Here is a 20,744-nt window from a genome sequence, read left to right on the forward strand (position 1 = left end):
AAAAAGCGCCGCGGCGCTTATAACATTTTTAGAGGCTTCATTGTAGAATTCGATAGCAGCGCTTATAAAAAAAACTATTTGGGTGACGTTTTCCATGCCCGTTATGTTACCGTCCACTTATTCCCGTAGTTAGATGGGCCTGTCATGGTCCTTAATCGTTAACAAACGTTTGTAAAGAAATGCTTGTGTCTTCATTGTGTTATTTGTTCATTTTAACACTGCATACAATTGTATAATGCACCTCAGTACTCCACCCTACCCTTAAGTTAACTATAACTCTAGTCTAGGCTTAGGCCTAGGCATTCTTATTGAAAATACACTCTAGATAGGCCCGTGAGTAGGCCTAGGCCTACATTATTGTCGAGAACCAGACTCTATATATAGGCGCCTATGTAGTAGTAGTAGTAAGGCCTGCGCTGGGAATATATCCTCCAAACAAAAATTTGCCCTAGAAATCGATCCGCACATTTGGGAAAATAAAAGGGCCGATTTCCGCATAGATCTTTGCCGAAAATTAGGTTTTGAACAAAATATATATTAAATTTGAGCTGATTTTTGAGATACTCCGTGCAGTTAAAAAACTTTACAGTATGGTTTGGGAAGGTTTTTGAGGGAGGCATTTATTCGAGAGGCATTTATTTTTTTTTGTGAAAATGGATATGTATATATCATAAAAAATATATCAGAACATCAGCTCAAATTTGCAGGAAAAATTGTTAGGAAACTAGGTGCGCGCAATCGTAATTTGAACACTGCATACAATTGTATAACCCTGTTTCTAGGTGTTTTATTACACACAGGGTAATATACGGTAGGCCTACTTTCGATTAAAGCAGCGGCGTTTATTCGAGAGCGGCGCTTATCGAGCATTTACGGTACCATTCTTGTACTTTAAAAATGATTTTATAATCCAGCGTCTACTAAACCTAAAAAAAATAATTATGAATAATCAAATTTATTCAACAACATCCAAATAGGAGAACATACAGAATTATATATAGTATACATTGTAGAAATACTGCGAATTAGTTCTGTGTTGATGGCCGGGCGTTAGTTGACGCGAATTAGCATTAGTTGACGCAAATTGTCATGTAATGCTGTAAACTGACGCGATATTGCATTCAGAAAAAAAATTCATTTCCCTTGGTTGGTTTGGTTGAACAATTTGAAAAGCCGATGGTGTGATTACGGATTTACGCATGCATGCACATGTCATGTTATGACAGAATGTGAAGAGAAAGGAGGCTAAGCAAATATGTAAGTGCTAAGTAAACTGAAGTTTCATATGAAAGCAAAACTACACTATGGCCTATACTGCGTTTTTAGAATTCTTTAGACGGCGCGTCTACGCCTAGGCTAGCCCTAGCCTAGGCCTAGTAGGAACGATTTGGTACTGTGTAGGTAGGTAGGCCTAGCCTAGGTAGGTTAGGCCTAGTGTAGTGGGTTTGCAGGAAGTGATCATTCTTACCTTTAGCTATTTTTTCCATCCCGCATAATAACACGATTTGGCGCTAATAATGCACCTCAGTACTCCACCCTACCCTTAAGTTAACTATAACTCCAGTCTAGGCTTAGGCCTAGGCTTTCTTATTGAAAATACACTCTAGATAGGCCCGTGACCTAGGCCTAGTAGGCTAGGCTTAGGCCTACTTTATTGTTGAGAACCAGACTGTATATATAGGCGCCTAGTAGTAGTAGTAGTAAGGCCTGCGCTGGGAATATATCCTCCAAGCAAAAATTTGCCCTAGAAATCGATCCGCACATTTGGGGAAAAAAAGGGCCGATTTCCGCACAGATTTTGCCGAAAATTAGGTTTTCAACAAAATATATATTAAATTTGAGCTGATTTTTGAGATATGTATGATGTATATATTATAAAAAATATATCAGAACATCAGCTCAAATTTTCAGGGAAAATTGTTAGGAAACTAGGTGCGCGCAATCGTAAATGCTGCATAATTGCATTGGTTATATATTAAGATTTGGTCAAAGCTTAATTTTTGGCAAAATCTGTGTGGAAATCAGCCCTTATTTTCCGAAATGCATGGACAAATTTCTAGGCCTATTTTTTGCACGGAGGTTATATTCCCCTCGCTGGCCTTACTATACAGTCTGGGACATAATAACCATCAAAATGTGTTAATTGCGTGATCATAAAGACTTATAGGGCATTAATTCAAAGTGGGTAATTTAACTGAATGGTACTTGAAATATGATATGTAATTTCTTAAATTGATTGTATAAATTTTGTAGCAATTTCATCTCAACTAGTTGAGGCCCAGATCAACACTGGGCCCTGTTTGCAATACAAAACTATACAAAATGACAAAAATATAAATTACAAAAATAGATAAATAAAGTATTATCTTGCTTAAGTAAATGAACAGTGAGTTTAGGTATTACAGTTAGATGCTCCTTTATAAGAAAAGCTTCATTTTTTATATTCACTCTTTGGTGAAGGCAATACAACATTTGACTGGCTATGCCTAAAATTATACAGTAATTATTTGGTCAGTACTGAAAATATATTTACAAAATAGGAAGGCAACAATGGCAGGAGGGTCCCTGGCACAGACAGGCCTAGGGAGCTAATACTGTAGCTACAGTATGGAAAACTGTAATTTTAAAGCTAATTTTTTAATTTAGTAATGGGCAGATTTTAAACAAATGTAATAATCTAAGCCTATATTTTCATGTTTCCAATGTTACAGAAATGGAGTGTTGCACAGTTGAAATGGAAGTGCAGAAAAAGACGATACAGAAATTGAATGGTTCTTCTGTGATAAAGTTGGATCTAGAATTTAAAGATTTGACGATCTTGCAAATTGATGTTGAGAATTCTAGGCTGCTAGAAGATCTGAGAATCTCTGGAAATCTTTTTGAAAGTCTTCCAGATTTTTTTGAAAATTTAACCAGATTAAAAATTCTGCATGCAAATGAAAACAAGCTCGTTATACTTCCTGATTCCTTTAAACATTTAGTGAATCTGGAGGATCTTCAACTGATTGGAAATCAATTGGTTGAGCTGAATCCTTCTATATGCTGTTTAGTGTCTTTAAAGAAAATAGTTGTTGACGAAAACTTATTAACATCACTGCCAGCTGAAATTGGTCATATGAAGAATTTGAGAATTCTAGAAGCTTGCTACAACAAGATTCAAAAACTACCGGATGGACTTTGTGATCTTGAGAATTTAACAGTTTTAAACATTTCAAATAATGAAATCAAATGCTTGCCATCAGAGTTTGGCACCTTAGCCAGTCTGAATTACATAGACATTTCAGACAATAAGATCAATATACTACCTGATTCGTTTAAGTCTGCACCGATTCTTGAGAGGTTTTATGCAAATTCAAACCATATATGTATTTTACCAGAATGGTTTGCAATGCTTCCAAAGATAACAATATTGTTGATGCGAGATAATTGGTTACAAGGGAATCCTTTTCCTGACAACTTTGGAGAAGTTAGTGTCTCCCTGCAGCGGTTTGATTTTGCAGGTAATTCCATTACAAAGCTGCCTTCATCATTTGGAAGACTTGTCAACCTAGAGTATGTGCACTTGGGTAGTGTCATAGGACAGCTGGAACGCCGGGGATTTCAGAATGGCAACTGGATCCCTGAGCTGTCAGAGGGCTTTGGCAATCTTGTTTCCTTAACAGAACTGCATCTTGACGAGAACCGGTTGAATTGTTTACCCGATGATTTTGGAAGCCTCTGCAGTTTGGAGGAAGTTGATCTGTGTCAGAATATGATTCATGTTTTGCCAAAGAGTTTTAGTAAATTAAGAAAGTTAAGGAAGTGTTTACTCTCTCAGAATCATTTAGAGTATTTACCAAACGATTTTGGAGAGCTTCAAGCTCTGAGAGAACTTAGGCTGGATAATAATGAGGTATTGTAATTTAATATCCAAAATCTCTTTATTTATAACACCACTCTTGCATTCAGAGACAGTACATTTTTTTTCTGTATTTCTCATAATACTGTGGGTCCCATTTATCTGCCCTTGATTGGTGGACTTTACTCACAAATAGATATTTTAAGTAGATATAATTATTCTTTTCTTCTTCAGTTATAAAAATAACAATAATTAAGTTATTCTGTATCACTTGTAAACTAGTATTTAGCCTCAATATTCCTTTCAGATACAGATTTATTTCATTTGTCCTATACATACCTGTATATCATATGTTTCTACCTGCATCATGTAACAATCACAAAACACAACTCTAAATCTGTGTATAGTTGAACTTGCCAAAGTCGAATCCAATATGCCATTGAAAATTTGTTCGACTTAGGTAAAATTCGACTTGCAAACACAACAATTTGGCATATAAAATAAGTTTGACTTAGAAATTGTTCAAAGTAGGCAAAGTTTAACTATATACATTATCTCAGATGTTCTGGTTATTGCTCATTTATTTTTACTTTGTTTTTTTTTTTTTTTATGTTCTTATGTATAAAGTTAGTTTATAAATCTAAATCATACATTTATATATTCATGAATGTTTATGAAACAGCTTTATAATTTTGCAAACATTTTATTAAGTTTGTTTTTAAATATTGAAATATTGTATCATGATTTGCATAACAATAACAATGATTAATATTTATACAACTTTCAAAAATTTTAGATTACAGAACTTCCAGTGTCGTTTGACAAGCTAACCGACCTGATGTACTTAGACTTGTTCTGCAATAAACTCACTTCAATTCCTACTTGTCTGAAAGTGATGAACAAGCTAATTGGCCTAGATATTGATGAGGTAAATTGATTGATAGTAACCTATAGAATTGTCATCGGCCGACATTTTTCCATGGAGAACGTAAAGCCACGATGCCCACACAACAGGTCATTTTTAATGACGATCTGTTCACACTGCCACAAAAAGTGCTCACAGGAGGTGGATTTAAATTCGTCGACAGACGGTTGTATGACCGTCGTACAATGCAGCGTGAGGCTTATGTCTTTGGGAGCCACTATGGCTCTTAATGCTTGAAATTGTTCCGAGTTTCTTAGCATGAAGTGTAGAGCTGAGTATACCTAAGCAATGTAGATATAGTGACTTGCTCACAGGCACAGGGAGAGATTGAACCCTGGCCTTGAGGTTGGAAAACCAAACCGTTCCCACCATGCCAAACATCTTCTGACATTAACCTACAGTATATTGAAAAAATAATTCCAAACCATGAATGTGATTTTTCTATCTTTGGAGAAAATTAACACATTTTCATGCTGATCATTTCCAATACTCACTACTGTGACATCAATCCCTTTTTTTCTGACTGGATGCCTATGTATGCATGTTGGGTACAGCTATCTTCAAACTTTGATGGCAGTGGTGGGCTTTGAGTGATTTGGGTTATGTTCAGGCTGGCTGTTGTGTACAGACATTGCAAAAATTGTTTAAGATAAAATACGAACAACTATGATTACAGCTGAGATGAGCAAATTTTTAGAAAAGGCACCTCTAGATGCCTTAAAGTAGCACTATCAGAATGTAAAAATACTTTTTCATATCATTATTTCCTAACAAAATGATTGCATTTTTCCAGAGTTTCCTGATGGGCATCCCTGGGTCCCTGCTGACCCCGCCACTATTCATACATAATAAGGCAAAATTCTTGAGTAGCTGATGTAATTGTTCTTTCTCACATTTTTAATTTTTTTTTCTCAGAACTGTATGAAAATGTCCATTAATGATATTCCAAAAATATTTCGTGGGAATAAGTATGCAGAACGTAACCCAGACTTTTCAAACAATTGGAGAGGAAAGAAACGAGCAGATCATTTTGAACCAGTTATTGAGGAGGTTTGGTGATTATTTTTTTGCTAATACGATTATCGATCGATTGATTGATTGATTTACATGATGATGGTCTAATAGTGGTTGTGGCAATGGTGGTGGTGATGATAATAGTAATAGGAAAGACTTATTTCAACTTCAAATGTTGATTATTATTGTTAATTTTTAATATTTATTTATTTTTTTTTAATTTCCAGGTTTCTTTTTCACATGATGAAACTAAAGAAGTTGAGGAGGAAGTCCAGGAGGAAGCAGAATGGAATACACACGCTCTGGAACATGCTGTGAGGCAGGGAATGGCGATGTGGCGAAAGAGTACACAATACAGCAAATATAGGGAAAATAGTGATAGTTACGAAGAAGAGGATGAAGATGAATATGATGAAGAAGAAGAAAAATGTGGTAAAATAATGCTTCACCTTTTTGTTTTTCTTTTAACCTTTCTGGAATGTCAATCAAGTTTAACAAGTGACCAATCAGAACTGAGCCAGAAACATGTGCTTGTCTTACAAACACATTTGTTGTCCCACAAACACGTTTGTTTCCCCACAAACACATTTGTTGTCCCACAAACACATTTCTTTTCCCACAGACACTTTTTTTGTCCCACAGACACATTTGTTGTACCACGAACACATTTGTTGTCCCACAAACACATTTGTTGTCCCACATATACATTTGTTGTCCCACAGACACATTTGTTGTCCCACAACACATTTGTTGTCCCAAATATACATTTGTTGTCCCACAAACACATTGTTGTCCCACATATACATTTGTTGTCCCACAAACACATTGTTGTCCCACATATACATTTGTTGTCCCACAACACATTTTTTGTCCCACAAACACATTGTTGTCCCACAAACACATTTGTTGTCCCACAAATACATTTGTTGTCCCACAAGTACATTTGTTGCCCCACAGACAGACATGTCGCACATATTTAAGTACAGTATGTATGCTGTGTTTTGGGACCTTAAACATACTTCGGTCTCTGATAATCAACCAGGCCAGTTTGAGGATGCAGAATGAACCAATGTAATTTGTAAGTTTCTGATCCTAGGTAGAAATATCTTACACCAGATAACCCATATTTTTGTAGTATGCATTTCTTTATTGATGCTTTCAGGTGATGATAATGAAGTTGAAGGGGCTCCAAGTAATGTAATAATTTGTGACAACAATGCAGAACCAGAAAACTGGGAGGATGAGTTAGATACTGGTCCATATGGTAAGGAGCATAAACATATTTTTTTATAATACACTTAAATTAGATCCTTGTCACTTGATATTTTATGAAATAATATGCCAACCTAGGGCAAAATTAATTTTGCAGTGATGTCATTTCATTTCATAGCCAGGATTTAATTTTCTGGATAAAAATGCCTGTCAGCATGTAATGCAAAGAAAGATATGGAAATGAAACAAAAATTATTTTGCCATTGAATTGTGTAAATAACCAATGGTATTAATGCCACCATTCAAATGGTCATGAATTATTATTCACATAGTGAATAATAATTCTACTGATTAAAAATGCCTATCAGCATGTAATGGAAAAAATATATGGAAATGAAACTAAATTTTAGTGAAGAGTGGTGCAATATAAATAATGTGATTATTTTGCCATTGAATGCTGTAAATAACCAATGATATTTAATTGACCAATCAAATGAGAGGATCTAATTAAGTGTGTTAAGCCCTGTCCAGACTATGAGATTATATTTGCCAAAAAACTGTTGTGTCCCCATATTAAGTCATGATGTGCCTATATATGGTCATGATATGTGATGTCATCATGACCATATTTAGGCATGTCACATGTCTTTTATCAAACCAAATGTGAAGTCTGGATATAGCTTTATAAAATGGTGTATTTTTAGGTCCTGGGTGGTGTGCTAATCATTTCTATTTTTTTCCTTTCCTTTATGTTTTATATAATGTGTATTCTCTCTCGCATACAAATATTGACTGCTCGAGAGGGGAATGGTGAAACTATTGCCCCGAGGTGATGCGGAGACCGTAGCCTATCTACTCGAGGGCAGACTGTAGCCTATCTTCGTGGGGGAAGATATACTACAGTCTCCACATCACCGAGGGGCAATAGACTTCACCGTTCCCCAAATATAGAGCAGTCAATATTTGTTTTGTATACCTCATACATATGTTCTACAAGGCCTAAAAAAGTACTTACTTCATAGCCTAGCCTAGAGGCCTAAACACTAGCCTATGCCTACAGTAGGCGATCAAAGAGTGTGTCTGGGCTAGCTCTTTGCTCATATCCTCAATTTCAACAACACCCACTTCTTAACCAATCAGATGCCTAGAATCTATGTATGAGGTAAATAATGAATAATAATTCTACAGATTTAATGTCTTGTATTGATTCCTTGTACCTTTTTTTTAGAACGCGAGTATAATTATGTGTATCCTAATCCGGAACCGAGCCGTTTCTTTTTCATTCCGGCAGAAGACCACCCCATGTGCTTGCAACTAGGACGGACTTTGTTCAATGATAATCAACCAGGCCAGTTTGAGGATGCGGAATAACCCGATATAATTTTACCTTAAAGATATACCATCTGTGATGCTGAAGTACTTAAAATAAAATTTGTAATTGTGTAATATGTAAAGGTAAATTTTTAGCTTTCAATTGAAAATTAGAATGATATGCTCTATATCTTCTTTGCGTATTAACTGACAGTTCAAATTTCATTGCATTGACCTTTGACTTTAAATTGGCTGGTTATCGATTTAAGGATGTTTGTAAATTGTTTTGGTTTGTGTTTCATTGGAAGTTATGATTCTTTTATTTGAGTTATTCTGTATTTTGATTAGTTTTTGAGGTTTTTCTACATTTTATAATTGATGGTATATATATATTTTTAAATAAGGGTCTTTAGTCTTTCTACTGGGGAACCTGTTCAGTAGGAAATCTACTGTTCTTCCACAGGGATTAGTACAAAAAATGACAACAATCACATTCAATAAATTAATTGTAGGCTTAGGCCTAGGCCGTATAGAAAAAAGGAGAAAATTAACTTAATAGGTAGTTTTCGCTGCACAACGTTAACCTTCACTTAAACGTTAGTACACAACATGCAACGAGATAGTTCTTCCCTTTTTTGTAAACAAATCGAAATACTCATGCGCAAACCTGTAACTAATGTACATCGAGCACGTAAAATCCTGAAATTCACATACTCCACAACACAATGAATAAATTATGACGTTATCCGTTAAGGTTAAAGTCGTGCGGCGAAGACTACCTAACACATCAACTGTTTTTTCTTTGGCCAAACCCTTGCATAATGGGAAATACAGTTTATCTTAGTTTTTAATTAAAATATCTATTTGAGATATTTTAGTATCTAAATATATTTTAAACTACGATATTCATTTACGTTTCAGTTCAGCTTGCCTTACATAATTACATAATTGATATGTGAATATCTCATGCAGATGTAAAACTAATATGTAGATATTACTTGCAGATATGACTTAGACATATTTATTACCCCAATGATATAGCCTATTTTCTAGTAGTTTTGTCATCGGTGGCTATTTTCCTACACTCTACTTAGAAATAGGATGTAAAGTAGATTTATTCAGGGTTTGAATTAACAGCTTGTAGCTGTGTTAAAAGCAATGTTGTAATTCAGTATATTTTTAATGTTTGAACTCTCCACTGCCGCAGCAAACCTTATTTTTATATACAGTGATTTTGTATGAATTTTGAATATTTTATATAGTCTTAAAGAAGTGATATTTATTTTATAATCAGAAAAACTGGGGAAGACATCTTAACTACTAATTTCTGTATATGTCATGACACAAACTTTTTATACCTCGTTCGATCAATCAATCAAATACCAAGTTATATAATGTAATGTAGTTGAATTTATATAGCACTTTATACGGAAGTCACAAAAGCACTTTAGGTGTGGACCAGCTCGTACAATAACTTGCTACTCCCCTCACGGTATCTTTGTGTCTGAGCTCCCCGGTAAACCTGTACCAGCTATCTCTGTCCACAGCAGGGGCTGCATGGACCAGTACACCAGGGTAACTCCCTACTTTTCTTGAAAGATGTACTGGGTTGTTTTGAGTGCATATGAGCCAAATTGTGTACACTGAGCCTCAAATATAAGTTTTTTATTTTGCCAGCAAGTGAACTAACAGACTAAAAATTAAATTTCTTATCATTCAAATTGGAATCATCTGTGAGAGGCAGGTTTGCAAAACGAGGTATAAAAATAGTCTTGACTTTTGTTGCAGTCAAATTCATATTGCTTAAATCATTGAACTGAGTTAATGAGAGGGGAATTAAAAAAAAAAACTGAAAATGTTTTTAAAGATAATTAGAACTTCAAATACCAACTGATGAATATAGGTAAATTTTTACTAGTTTTCAGAGAAAAACACACCTGTAAGTCACACAACATTATCACCAGCAGAAGTAATACTGCAATTCCTAATAAACATTCCATTAATAATGTAATATGATTTGTATTTCTAAATATTATTTGATTTCTTTGATGAATGAAATAAATAAAATATATTTGTGGAGATTCATTGGTTACTTGTGTCCCAGACTTGTTATTAAAAAGTTGCTTATTACTGCCTTTTTGACAGCACCACCAGGGATCCAGGATGTTCTTGATTTAAGTTTGGTATGGCACGCATTGAGTGCATAAATACTTACCTTTCATTGTGTTTTTGTAATCCATGTAGAACAAGAATTTCATTATAACTCACTGGTGGATAAATAGCCTTACTGAGCGAACCAAGTGACTTGAACAGCAGCGGTATTTACATGAAATACGGAAGAAAAACCCAAAGACTACTACACAGAACTCATTGTGTGCACCTAGGATTGCATCCTTTGAAAAGAGCAATTGGTCATTTAAAAGATTTGCATTGTGCTTAATGCTATGGGAGTGGTTTGTGACTGCTGTAGCAGTCGTAGGGAGGGCACATGTTGACATCATTCCACAAGGACGGGCTAAAATGCACAGCTAGTAACCCCCTACTCTTCAGAAGGATGCAGTAGATTCATCAATGTGCACACAAGCCAGGTGTGTACACTGCACCTCACTTATCAAAGAAGATTTTGTTCTACCAACCAAATCCTGCTTGACCAGTGCTGATGTTAAGGCTGTAATTAGCGGTGTCCCTGCCTTATCGCTCAGTCACTCTCATTATCAAGTCATAGACTGAAAAATTACAAATTCTTCCACTTATTAACAGATATTTTACTACAAAAATCCTTAAAATTGCTGCCAGAAATTTAAAGGTATATGCAAAGCTTAAGAATGACTACTACTTTCTGGTTTCAATTTGTAAGTTAACACTCAGAAATGTGCACAGTCCCTTTAATAGCAGTGTCCCCCCTTAATAGTGATTTGCGGTGTCCCAAAGAATGGGTTTTATTGTGAAGTCTAATAAATCTACATACTTTTAGCAAACCAAAGGAATATTGAACTGCTTATAGACTTAGGCCCCTAGGCCAGTTCAATACGTTATTACTGTATTTTCATTTGAAAAATAAGAATAAATTTCGTGGTCAAGTTAACAGGAGTTTAAATACTACCTTTTATAGTATAATCATAAATTTCTGCAATCAGATTTTGTAAAGCATCTGTAAATACAGTAGGCTTATTTTGAAAATGTAGGCAATAGTTATTTTAGTTTTAAATACTATTGCTATTATTGATTACTTTTTTTTTGTATTATACTATTTACAATGAAAGAAATACACGTTTATGAATGAAAGTAGCTTGCCGTTTAATCAATATATTACTAAATAATAATTATGCACACTCCAAAAAACGAACTGCTTGATTCAATCATGCAGGTATAAAATAGCTCTATCTCTATGATTCACTACACAGACAGTGTACCTGTACTGTATTTGTTTTTATGTGACGTAGCCACTTCGATATTGAATATTCATATATTTAAATCAATCAACCAAGCGTGGCAAACATAAACATTGAGTCGTCGACAACCAGAAGTCTTGACTGGAGTGTGCGGGGAAAGATCATTTCGTGGAAAAGCAATACATAAAATGCTGTTGTTTTGTAGTTAAACCAAATATTTTATAATTCCATATACCCCATAGTTGTCATGGTAGACTGTGCTGACATTTTAGAACAGTTGAAAATTGTTTTTGAGGCCTTTGATGTTGATGGTCGCGGAAGCATCAATGCTGATCATTTCTGTGTCATAGCCAAGGAGCATTTCGGAGAAGCTAGACACAAGGTAAGTGGTAGGAAAGAGTGTGATGATGAGGAGGATGTAGACTGGGGCTACGTCTAGCCTAGCTTCTTTCGTAAAAGCCTAATATTAGTATGGCGGTATTTTTCCAAATATTTGGATCTGTGTTGATTTTTCTTGAGTTTACAAAAAGGCAAAGATCGACTCAAATATCTAGACAGTGAATCAGGACGTTTTCGTTAGATTTTTAAGTTTATTAAAAACGGTAATAGCCTGCACCCTATCCATACAATACATCAGGCCACCAACTAAGCTAAGGGTTGGCGGCAGGTAGTAGATAGAGGCTCGTCTATCTATCATAGGCTAGCTAATTTAGTAGTTAGTACCCTGTATAGGCAATGTATATCCTGTTTATTTCCAATTTATAATTAAACATTAATTTATAAACAAATGCTCTCCTTGAAATTTCATTGAAAGCTATACAAAGTAAAATGGTACAGTATTGAAACATGACATGATGGACTTTCCAGTGGTCCTTGCCAAAACTACTGTAAAAGGTAGGGCACCATACATGCTGTACAGTTGATAGTAAATTTTCATTTTGTTGCCTTGTTCTCATGCTTGGTCATGACTCTGCGGAGTAAAGTCGTAGCGGCCACAAGGGAAAGTGGCCGCGCTCAAAATGTATGGAACACCAGTAGCGCTATACCGATTTATTGATTGATTAATTAAAGATTGATTTGTCTACAGATTGATTACAGATCGAAACATTTTTGTACGTACATGACATAATTGAATTATGATATGATTAAATTGATATTTATTATATGGTATCAGTTCGGATTTTTATGTATAATGAACTTTTATTTTATATTTCATTCAGGACACAAACGGATTTCAACATGGGATCTGTCAATACTAAATTTACAATGTAATAAAATGTGATGAACGTGAAAAACATAGGTCAAATGCAATGACAAACAGATGTTCATTCACTAAAGAACAAACTGAACACAAGTTAGTAAAATTCGAATAAATAAGTAAAGAAGTCATTTAAAGTTTAATATCGAACTCTGATGCCCATTGTCCAACATACATTTTGCATACAGTACTGCGCGCTTGGCGCTCCATACAAATTGCTGTGTATCGACTTGTGGCCGCTTTCCCTGCCGGCTGCTACGACCCTAATCCGTCTCTGCCAGTCAATCCCACCCCCTAACAATTTTAGTCATTTTATCATACCGGTATTAAAGAGCACAATATTGTATCCACTATGGATCCTCTTTTAGTAATGGTGTCCTGACTTCCCGATCAATAACTATTTTTGCTTCTCTTTTTCCTCAAAATTAGTTTTATTATCAGGACAATACCATGAATGGCATGTTGTTCATCATACTAATCAATTACTAATTATAATTTTTAAGTTGTAAATTCTAGATTTAAGAAGGAAGATTGATCAGAATAATTAAAGACTCAAAAAATGTTTTTATCATTCACAATGCTTTTGTTATAGGTGTGTATGTTTACTTTACAAATGTGCGATAAGTTTGTTCTTTGTCCCGACTCATTGAGTAGAAGGTTCTGACTTTAATTTTATGTAGGGAAGAATCTCTTTTCAAAGATCGTGCGTAAGTTGTTGATGTATGTTAGAGATAGTCCATCAGGGTCTTTTTGTTAAAAGTCACACTGAGAAAATGCAAATAAGAATTATTTAATGATGTGTTAACTAACAAAAGCATGCCACAATATGTGGACCTTAGACAACAGGCTGTGTGCAAGAGGAGTTTTGTTATCAAAATAAATGTATTGATTCTAGGCCTGATGATTCATAAGTCCCACTTGTGAGGAACTATCAGAAGCTTGATTTTCATCCACTGATTTTATAATCACAACAGTAATGTAGTAATTGCCAATTATAACAGTCTATAGTTATGTCATAATTTTATTTTTCCTTATTCTTTTAAAATGAAAGTCACTTTATTCTACTGTTCTGATCATAATGATAAATGTTGATAATGTTTGGATCCTTATAAAATTTGTTTATGGATTTTGCCTAATGAATAAAAAACAAGGTTTACTCCCTTCTCTATCTGAAAATGAAGGATATATGACAATTAATTTTTCCTTGTCTTAGTTCATAGTAGTATTTCCATTTAAAAATGGTAAACAAATTGATTAATTCTCTAATCTGATTACATTCTTGAAGTGTTTGATTTAGTGTTTGTACCAGATAGTGTACAGTATGGTTAATTCTCTGTGAATAGGCCTACACCTAATCCTCTGCTAAATACACATCAGCTTCAGCCTGTAAGGGCTTAACATCTTGATCACCTGCTTATAAAACAAATAAGGAAAACCATAAACAATTTTAAAAATACTATTATTAACAGCTGCTTTTAATAATATACAGTAAGTACAAATTATTCTAGAGGTAATGGTAGTGAATACCATTTATTGTGCATAGCCGTACTGTATCTGACTTGTACATTACATTAATCCTTGAGAATTGGTTATTTAATTGTATCCTGATGATATGAAACATAAAAATTCAGTACATTGTGTTATTACGCTTGGTTATGCTTATTGGTTTATTCAAATATATAAATAGCACAGAGCTTATTCAAGTGCAGCTTTTATTAAAGAAAATATAATGTTGGTATGGCAACGTATTCAAGAGAACCATTACTTATTTATTGTATAATGTTCATCTTATGTATTGTTGAACACTTTCCTCTGTACAATTCAAGCAGTGTATAACCAGGGAGATGTAAAAAATATTTTTTATATCTCCTTGGTATATCTGTGTATGGCCTCATAGAAAAACGTCTCTTTAGTGCATGAATTCACATTATAATATATGAATTTAATATTTATTTATTTATATACCATATTTATGTGAATAAACACCCTCCCTCCCCCTCCCATTAAATAAATGCCTTTTCTAGAGCCTATTTTGAAATAAGAAATCCCTCAAATAAATACTCTGTGGTGTTTTTTTTTTCCTCAAATAAACACTCCCCCTAAATGACTGTAAACGCCATGGAAGCAACATCATTCTTAACACATTCTATTAATGTTCTACTCCAGTAGAATTATACTTTTTCTAACCTGGTTGAGATCAATAATGTCTCAATGATCTTGCAATTAAATATTTTGACGGTAATTATGTGTTGTAGTTCCACTTTTACAGTGAAATTAAGGGGCATTAATTTAGGTATAGGTGTCCATTTTGCACCAAAAATGCCCACAAGTAAATGCCCCTCAAAAACCCTTCTCTACAATAAATGCCCCGGGCATTAAATAAATACGGTAATTTATTTATTTTTTAAAGATTTGGGAAATTATCTGCTACTTTTAAATGTTCTTTTTGAGATAAATAATTATTATAATTTTAAAAACTTAAAAGACAAAATTTTTAAAAATGATTTTTCAGAGGAAGCATAAATATTTTAACCATAATTTAAACTCTCTAATTTTACAGTTTTAATTGACCCTTTTTCTCACTAATTTCCTCATCCAAGTTCATTTGGCTTAGTTTTTCCGGTCCAGGCTATGTATATTTCCTTGGGATTTCCTCAAATCCTCAGTTACATTGTCCTCCTGACTAACAATATTCATAACCTGTTTAATTTTTATTTTAACATAAAATTGTCAATTGCTAAAGTCAAATATTGTACTCTGTAATGAAGTACTTTAGTATATTGTCTGATTATCAAGCTATAGACAGAATTAAAAACCCTATTTGTGCGACCTGCCAACCATCATTTGCTAGAAGAACATCTTGTTTTTCCTAGCCGACACCGATCATCTGTGAAAAGTAACGTGAAAACTGAGAATAAAACTTTATAAAAGCAGTGCATGGAGGTTTTTAGAAGTGCACTGGAAACACCAGGGTGTGGGTGTAAAATTCGCTTTGGCCCTCCGACCCATTTTTATGCCCACCCCTGATCTACTGTTACTGTTGCATTACATTTTATAAAGTTTGACCAATGTATAGACATTCCAGGAAATTGATAAGAGTGAACAAGTTTGATAATTATAATTCATATTCCTCAGTCAAGGATAAAGGAATTCCTAACATGGAGGCATCTATCCGAAATGACTCGCTATACAGGATACAATAATCTGCACCTTTGCTTCCCTTGGAAGATACTTTATTTTGTCAATGTGTTCTTAGTCTGCTTGAAATTTAGGTCTTCATGCTCAGTACTTTGCAATTTATTATTATAGAATTATTATTTCACAATTTTATCTTGGGTGTAGAAAAGTACTCTCTTGTAGTCTTAATTGGTGTTTAGTAGGACCGACAGTAGTGAGCTTTCAGTTTGTTGGATGAAACGACGCTAAAACGGAATCACTCATGCGTGACTGTCCTACCGGGCGTTCTGCGTCCTACTCCTATGGACCTTTCCGGAGTGTCAGAACCTTAAAACTGACCAATCAGAATGGTGCCAGGAATACGCCCGCATCCAACAAGCATGTATACACTAAATATAAAAACTCTTATTTTTATCTTTGTAGGAGATTGTTGGTCTTATCCAACTTTTGGATCCTGAAGGTAGTGGACAGATCAGTTTCAACTCATTTTGCGACGGTGTACAAATAATTAATGATATGGCAGCAGTAGAAAAATGTAAGTAATAACCAAAATCTGCGTTTAATTTTAATAAAGGAAATGGTTGGGGACTTCTAAAGTGCATATGCAGTCTCTGTGAACTGGACATTTTATACTATGCTTTGCACAGATTATTTTCTGTCAGAATCAACAGGTTATGTTTGACTATATCTGATAGAATACACAATTTTCTGACATGGACATGGAATGACTGTTGTTGGGGTGGGTGGGGAAGGTTAAGTTGGGGAGGGGCTCAAGGATTAAAAAAAAAGGTGATTCAGTACAATTTCAGTGCTAAGCAAATTCCCGGTCAGGGAAGGGAGGTGTGAGCAGCACCTAAGGATGCACCTTTTGGGGAGGGGTGTATTTCCACGCTTTATTTTTCATTTAAATCCAATAGTAGCAGAAAGTCACCCGTACAATGTTGTATCAGCAATGAATGTTAAACTGCTGTATTTGTTTGATTTTCATTTCATATCAAATGATAACTAAGCGATAAAATATGAAAACAACATGAGCTCACTTATTAAACAAAGTAATGTGAACATACAGATTACATTTTCACAGACTTTGATTTACAAACAATAAAGTCCTTGCAGTCCTACCAATAATATTTAAAATATTATCAGATTATTATTTCTAGGAAGAAAAACAAAATATATGAACAAATCAAAATTTAAATTTGGCATATCTTTCTTTTGAACTTGCAAGTACTGGAATACTGCAATTGACTCAGGACACTGCAGACTGTTTTACTCCCAGTATACATTCATTGTTACATCAGACTAAATTTAGCTTTTTATGTGCCTGTTTCTGAATTTCAGGCTACTAATTACATTAATCTACTCATTAACACGTCATGGAATCATGTTATTAAAGTATAGTATGCCAGTGTCTAGGCCTCGTTTACCTGTTGTTCAGGTTCTGAATCCCTAGAATATTGATTTTGAATATTTGGAATGGTTTCAGTAATTGTAACAGGTAGCTAGTAATAGCTTAGGTATGAATGATTAATGAAGCTACCTGAATAACAAGGTCATGCAGGTAAACAGCAGAGCTCTACCTTTAGGCAGTGTTGGTATACCTCCCTGATTGGTGCCACCTATTTGTAGGTGTCTAGGGGAAACTATTTGTGTCATTCCAAAAATATTGTGTTTGTATCTAAAAACATAGTTTTACCATCCTAAACTCCAGAATTGTTCCAAGCCACAAGGGGATGCACCACTTAACACCACCAGGGGTTTCAGTCGTGGACCCCTGTTGTACTGTACCATGGCCATACATGTAAATTCAAATTTTTTAAATCAAATTTCTGCAGCCATCACTGCCTTTATGTATTTAGTTTTGATTGTTTCTTGGTAGCACGTGTTTGTTTGCTGTGTTAGTTTTATGCAAAAATAATTAATAATCGATTGAAGTGAATTACAGCTCCCATACTCCAGTTGAAGATCACTAAAATGTTGGATGCCATTGGCCTATGATCATGTGATCCCATCCATATGTAAAAAATTAAATGACTATAACCACTAGAAGCTTCCATTCTAATTGATGTTTATTTAGATTAGAGAAGTCCCCTGCAATTGGTTGTCATAACAACATTCATCTCTTCTGCAGGTAACAAGCAAGTTCTAGCAATGAACAGCCTTGGCACTTCATTAACTCTGGAGGACATTGATGGACACTGTGAAGATGAGGTTTGTTCTACCAAAATGATATTTATTGGTTTATAATCAATACTACGTGTGAGATCAGAAATATGAATAATATTATTATGATAATTTTATCATCAGTCATTTCTAAGCTATATGTATTTTTGTCATCTTGTCTTATATTATCTTTTCTCATAATCTTTTAGAATCATATTTCTTCATAGTTCTGGACTTAATTTTAAATTATACAGTTTTTGTCAAGAAAGTATTATTTATAGGAGCCATATTTTGTTTAGTATAACAAAATACAAATAAAATGGGTCGCAACTTGTTTGATTGAAACATGAGCAGGCCTGTACCAAGTAGGATCATGTGAATGAGAAGATCTCACCCCCCTCCCCACTGAACCAAGAGTTACTTGAGTTCTTGATAGAATTGTGATAAATTTGTACTAAGTATGCAGCTATCTTGAAACCCAGTATGGCGCAACAGGCCTATAATCAGGTTTATTGGATTTCCTATACGCCAAAGTGTTTTTTTAATAAACAAAGTTTATAAAATACTGCTACAGTTACAGTAAACTTGTCAAAAAAGGTTTACGGGCCTGCGACAACCATTCTTTCCTTACAGTAAGAATTTATGAAGATATCTGTATTTTTATTTTTATAAATTCTCAACATGTGATTCGCCACTTACAGAATAGTGTTCTATAAACTAAGTTGCTTTATGAGACTAAAAAGTAGAGTGGTGTTTAGTTGGTACAGCTATTTTAAGTATGACATGTTTTGTCCCCAGAATTCTGGTTTAGGTGGCAAGCTTCACTCCAACATATTCTCAAGTTTAAAGTAGCGGTTCATAGCAACATCATATACAAGAATTTCTCATTTGTAGTTTCTCTCATGGACTGTCACTAATGTAATTAGATTCAGTAGGAATGTGAAATACATCTGTGGTATGTTGAAAACTGATGAACCACTATCATATTGCTAATGATGTCTTGCTGTGCTATGGTGTTATGTGGCATGGTATGGTGAGGCAAATCACTGTTCCACATGTCAGAAATAATTTTCTCTAATATTATTAGATATTTTTAACTAGTTAAAAACTAGCTCAGAAATTTAACTTTCTCATTTAGCAAAAACAATATTTTAATACACCGAACGACCATGAGTATATGCATGCAATGTTATTCTTTAAAATAATTCATAAATTATCATCGCAATACCTTTCTATGAACCATAACAATTTTTAATTTGTGTGGGAAACAAAATAATTAAAGTATAGAAATCATATTTATTATTATTATTATTATTATTAGTTTTAGTATTATTATTATTATTATTATTATTATTATTATTATTATTATTATTATTGTTATTGTTATTATTATTATTATTATTATCTAGTGAAAAATTATTGCCAACATTTTTTCAATTTTGTTGTTGCTGTCGCTTGAAGCTCAAAAGTGGGAAAATTTAACAAGACCAAAATAACATTATTCATAATGTTTAGTTTTCGATATAGATTTACATTTTCTATGAGCACGAAGCTACTAAAATGCTTTGTGTTATGCTTGAACCGTCACAAATTGACAGTTTATTCAATGTAATTTACTGGTAGTGTATCAAAATCTATTCATTTCCTTGGCAACTGCCAGAGTAAACTTCAATACCCTTGTGCATGAGGGGGTATAAATTGATGTCTTAGCCTTCAGCATAGGAAAATGCATTTTAACCTTCACTAATTTCTGAAAGATTCCCAAAATAAAGACCCTAAACAATAGATTTAAAGCTTTAAAGTCTTGCGTCTCTACTACCACTTGCTTCCACTAGTGAGACAAACAAAATAAAATCAGAAAAACCCATATGCATATATGAGAACAAATTAATGAGAGTCTGTTGTTATTATAAATGGGTGTGATCCTAGAGGCGAATAACAGATTGTGGTGATGTCATTCATCCTGTTTATTTATGGGAGTAGGCCTTATGACTTCAATGCACACAGTACGACATAGTGCCCTCTATCTTTCAACTTTGAAATGGCCTGGGATATCAATAGGCCGGGACAAGTTAATATTTTATATGATACTGTAGAACAATTTTTACACACTTGAATCACAGCCCTGGGACAAAATATTGATAATAGGATTGGGATTGCAACTTTCTAAAGCTATATATAAGAAGATTTTCTAATTTCACAAGAACTTTCTTTCCTAATCAAAATAGTTCAGATGGGAAAATGTCTCTGCACTGCTTTGAATACTTCTTTTATATACTAAAATAAATATTAAGTAGAGAATTTATAAATGTGTATCAAAATACTATATAATAATATATATATTATTCTCTAGATGCATGGGGCTTCTATTCAAGGTTTTAGGTTCAAACTTTGAATCTAAAGATTTGTTTTTTATTTATATTTGGATCCAGTATTATTTCTTTAACGTTCTAC

The 20,744-nt window shown here is 34.1% G+C and overlaps 2 protein-coding genes across 5 annotated transcripts in view; both read left to right on the plus strand.

The window, feature by feature from the left end:
* The first annotated feature begins 1,128 nt into the window (after positions 1-1,128).
* Positions 1,129-10,392, plus strand: LOC117125222 (leucine-rich repeat protein soc-2 homolog). The gene is made up of 7 exons (XM_033271674.1): positions 1,129-1,257; positions 2,712-3,892; positions 4,635-4,766; positions 5,679-5,813; positions 6,005-6,209; positions 6,940-7,041; positions 8,218-10,392. The coding sequence occupies exons 2-7, from the start codon at positions 2,714-2,716 to the stop codon at positions 8,358-8,360; spliced, it is 1,896 nt and encodes a 631-aa protein (XP_033127565.1). The 5' UTR covers positions 1,129-1,257; positions 2,712-2,713; the 3' UTR covers positions 8,361-10,392.
* Positions 10,393-11,805: 1,413 nt separating this feature from the next.
* Positions 11,806-20,744, plus strand: part of LOC117125223 (rab11 family-interacting protein 4-like) — a 39,224-nt gene continuing 30,285 nt past the window's right edge. For all 4 annotated transcript variants that reach the window (XM_033271675.1, XM_033271676.1, XM_033271677.1 and 1 more), the window contains exons 1-3: positions 11,806-12,074; positions 16,551-16,662; positions 18,259-18,338. In XM_033271675.1, the coding sequence (XP_033127566.1) occupies positions 11,940-12,074; positions 16,551-16,662; positions 18,259-18,338 (327 nt within the window). In that variant the 5' untranslated portion in view covers positions 11,806-11,939. The remainder of the gene's footprint in view (positions 12,075-16,550; positions 16,663-18,258; positions 18,339-20,744) is intronic.

The sequence above is a fragment of the Anneissia japonica genome, unplaced genomic scaffold, assembly GCF_011630105.1.
Source record: "Anneissia japonica isolate Jap-2015-1 unplaced genomic scaffold, ASM1163010v1 scaffold212_len457575_cov179, whole genome shotgun sequence".
Lineage (NCBI taxonomy): Eukaryota > Metazoa > Echinodermata > Crinoidea > Comatulida > Comatulidae > Anneissia > Anneissia japonica.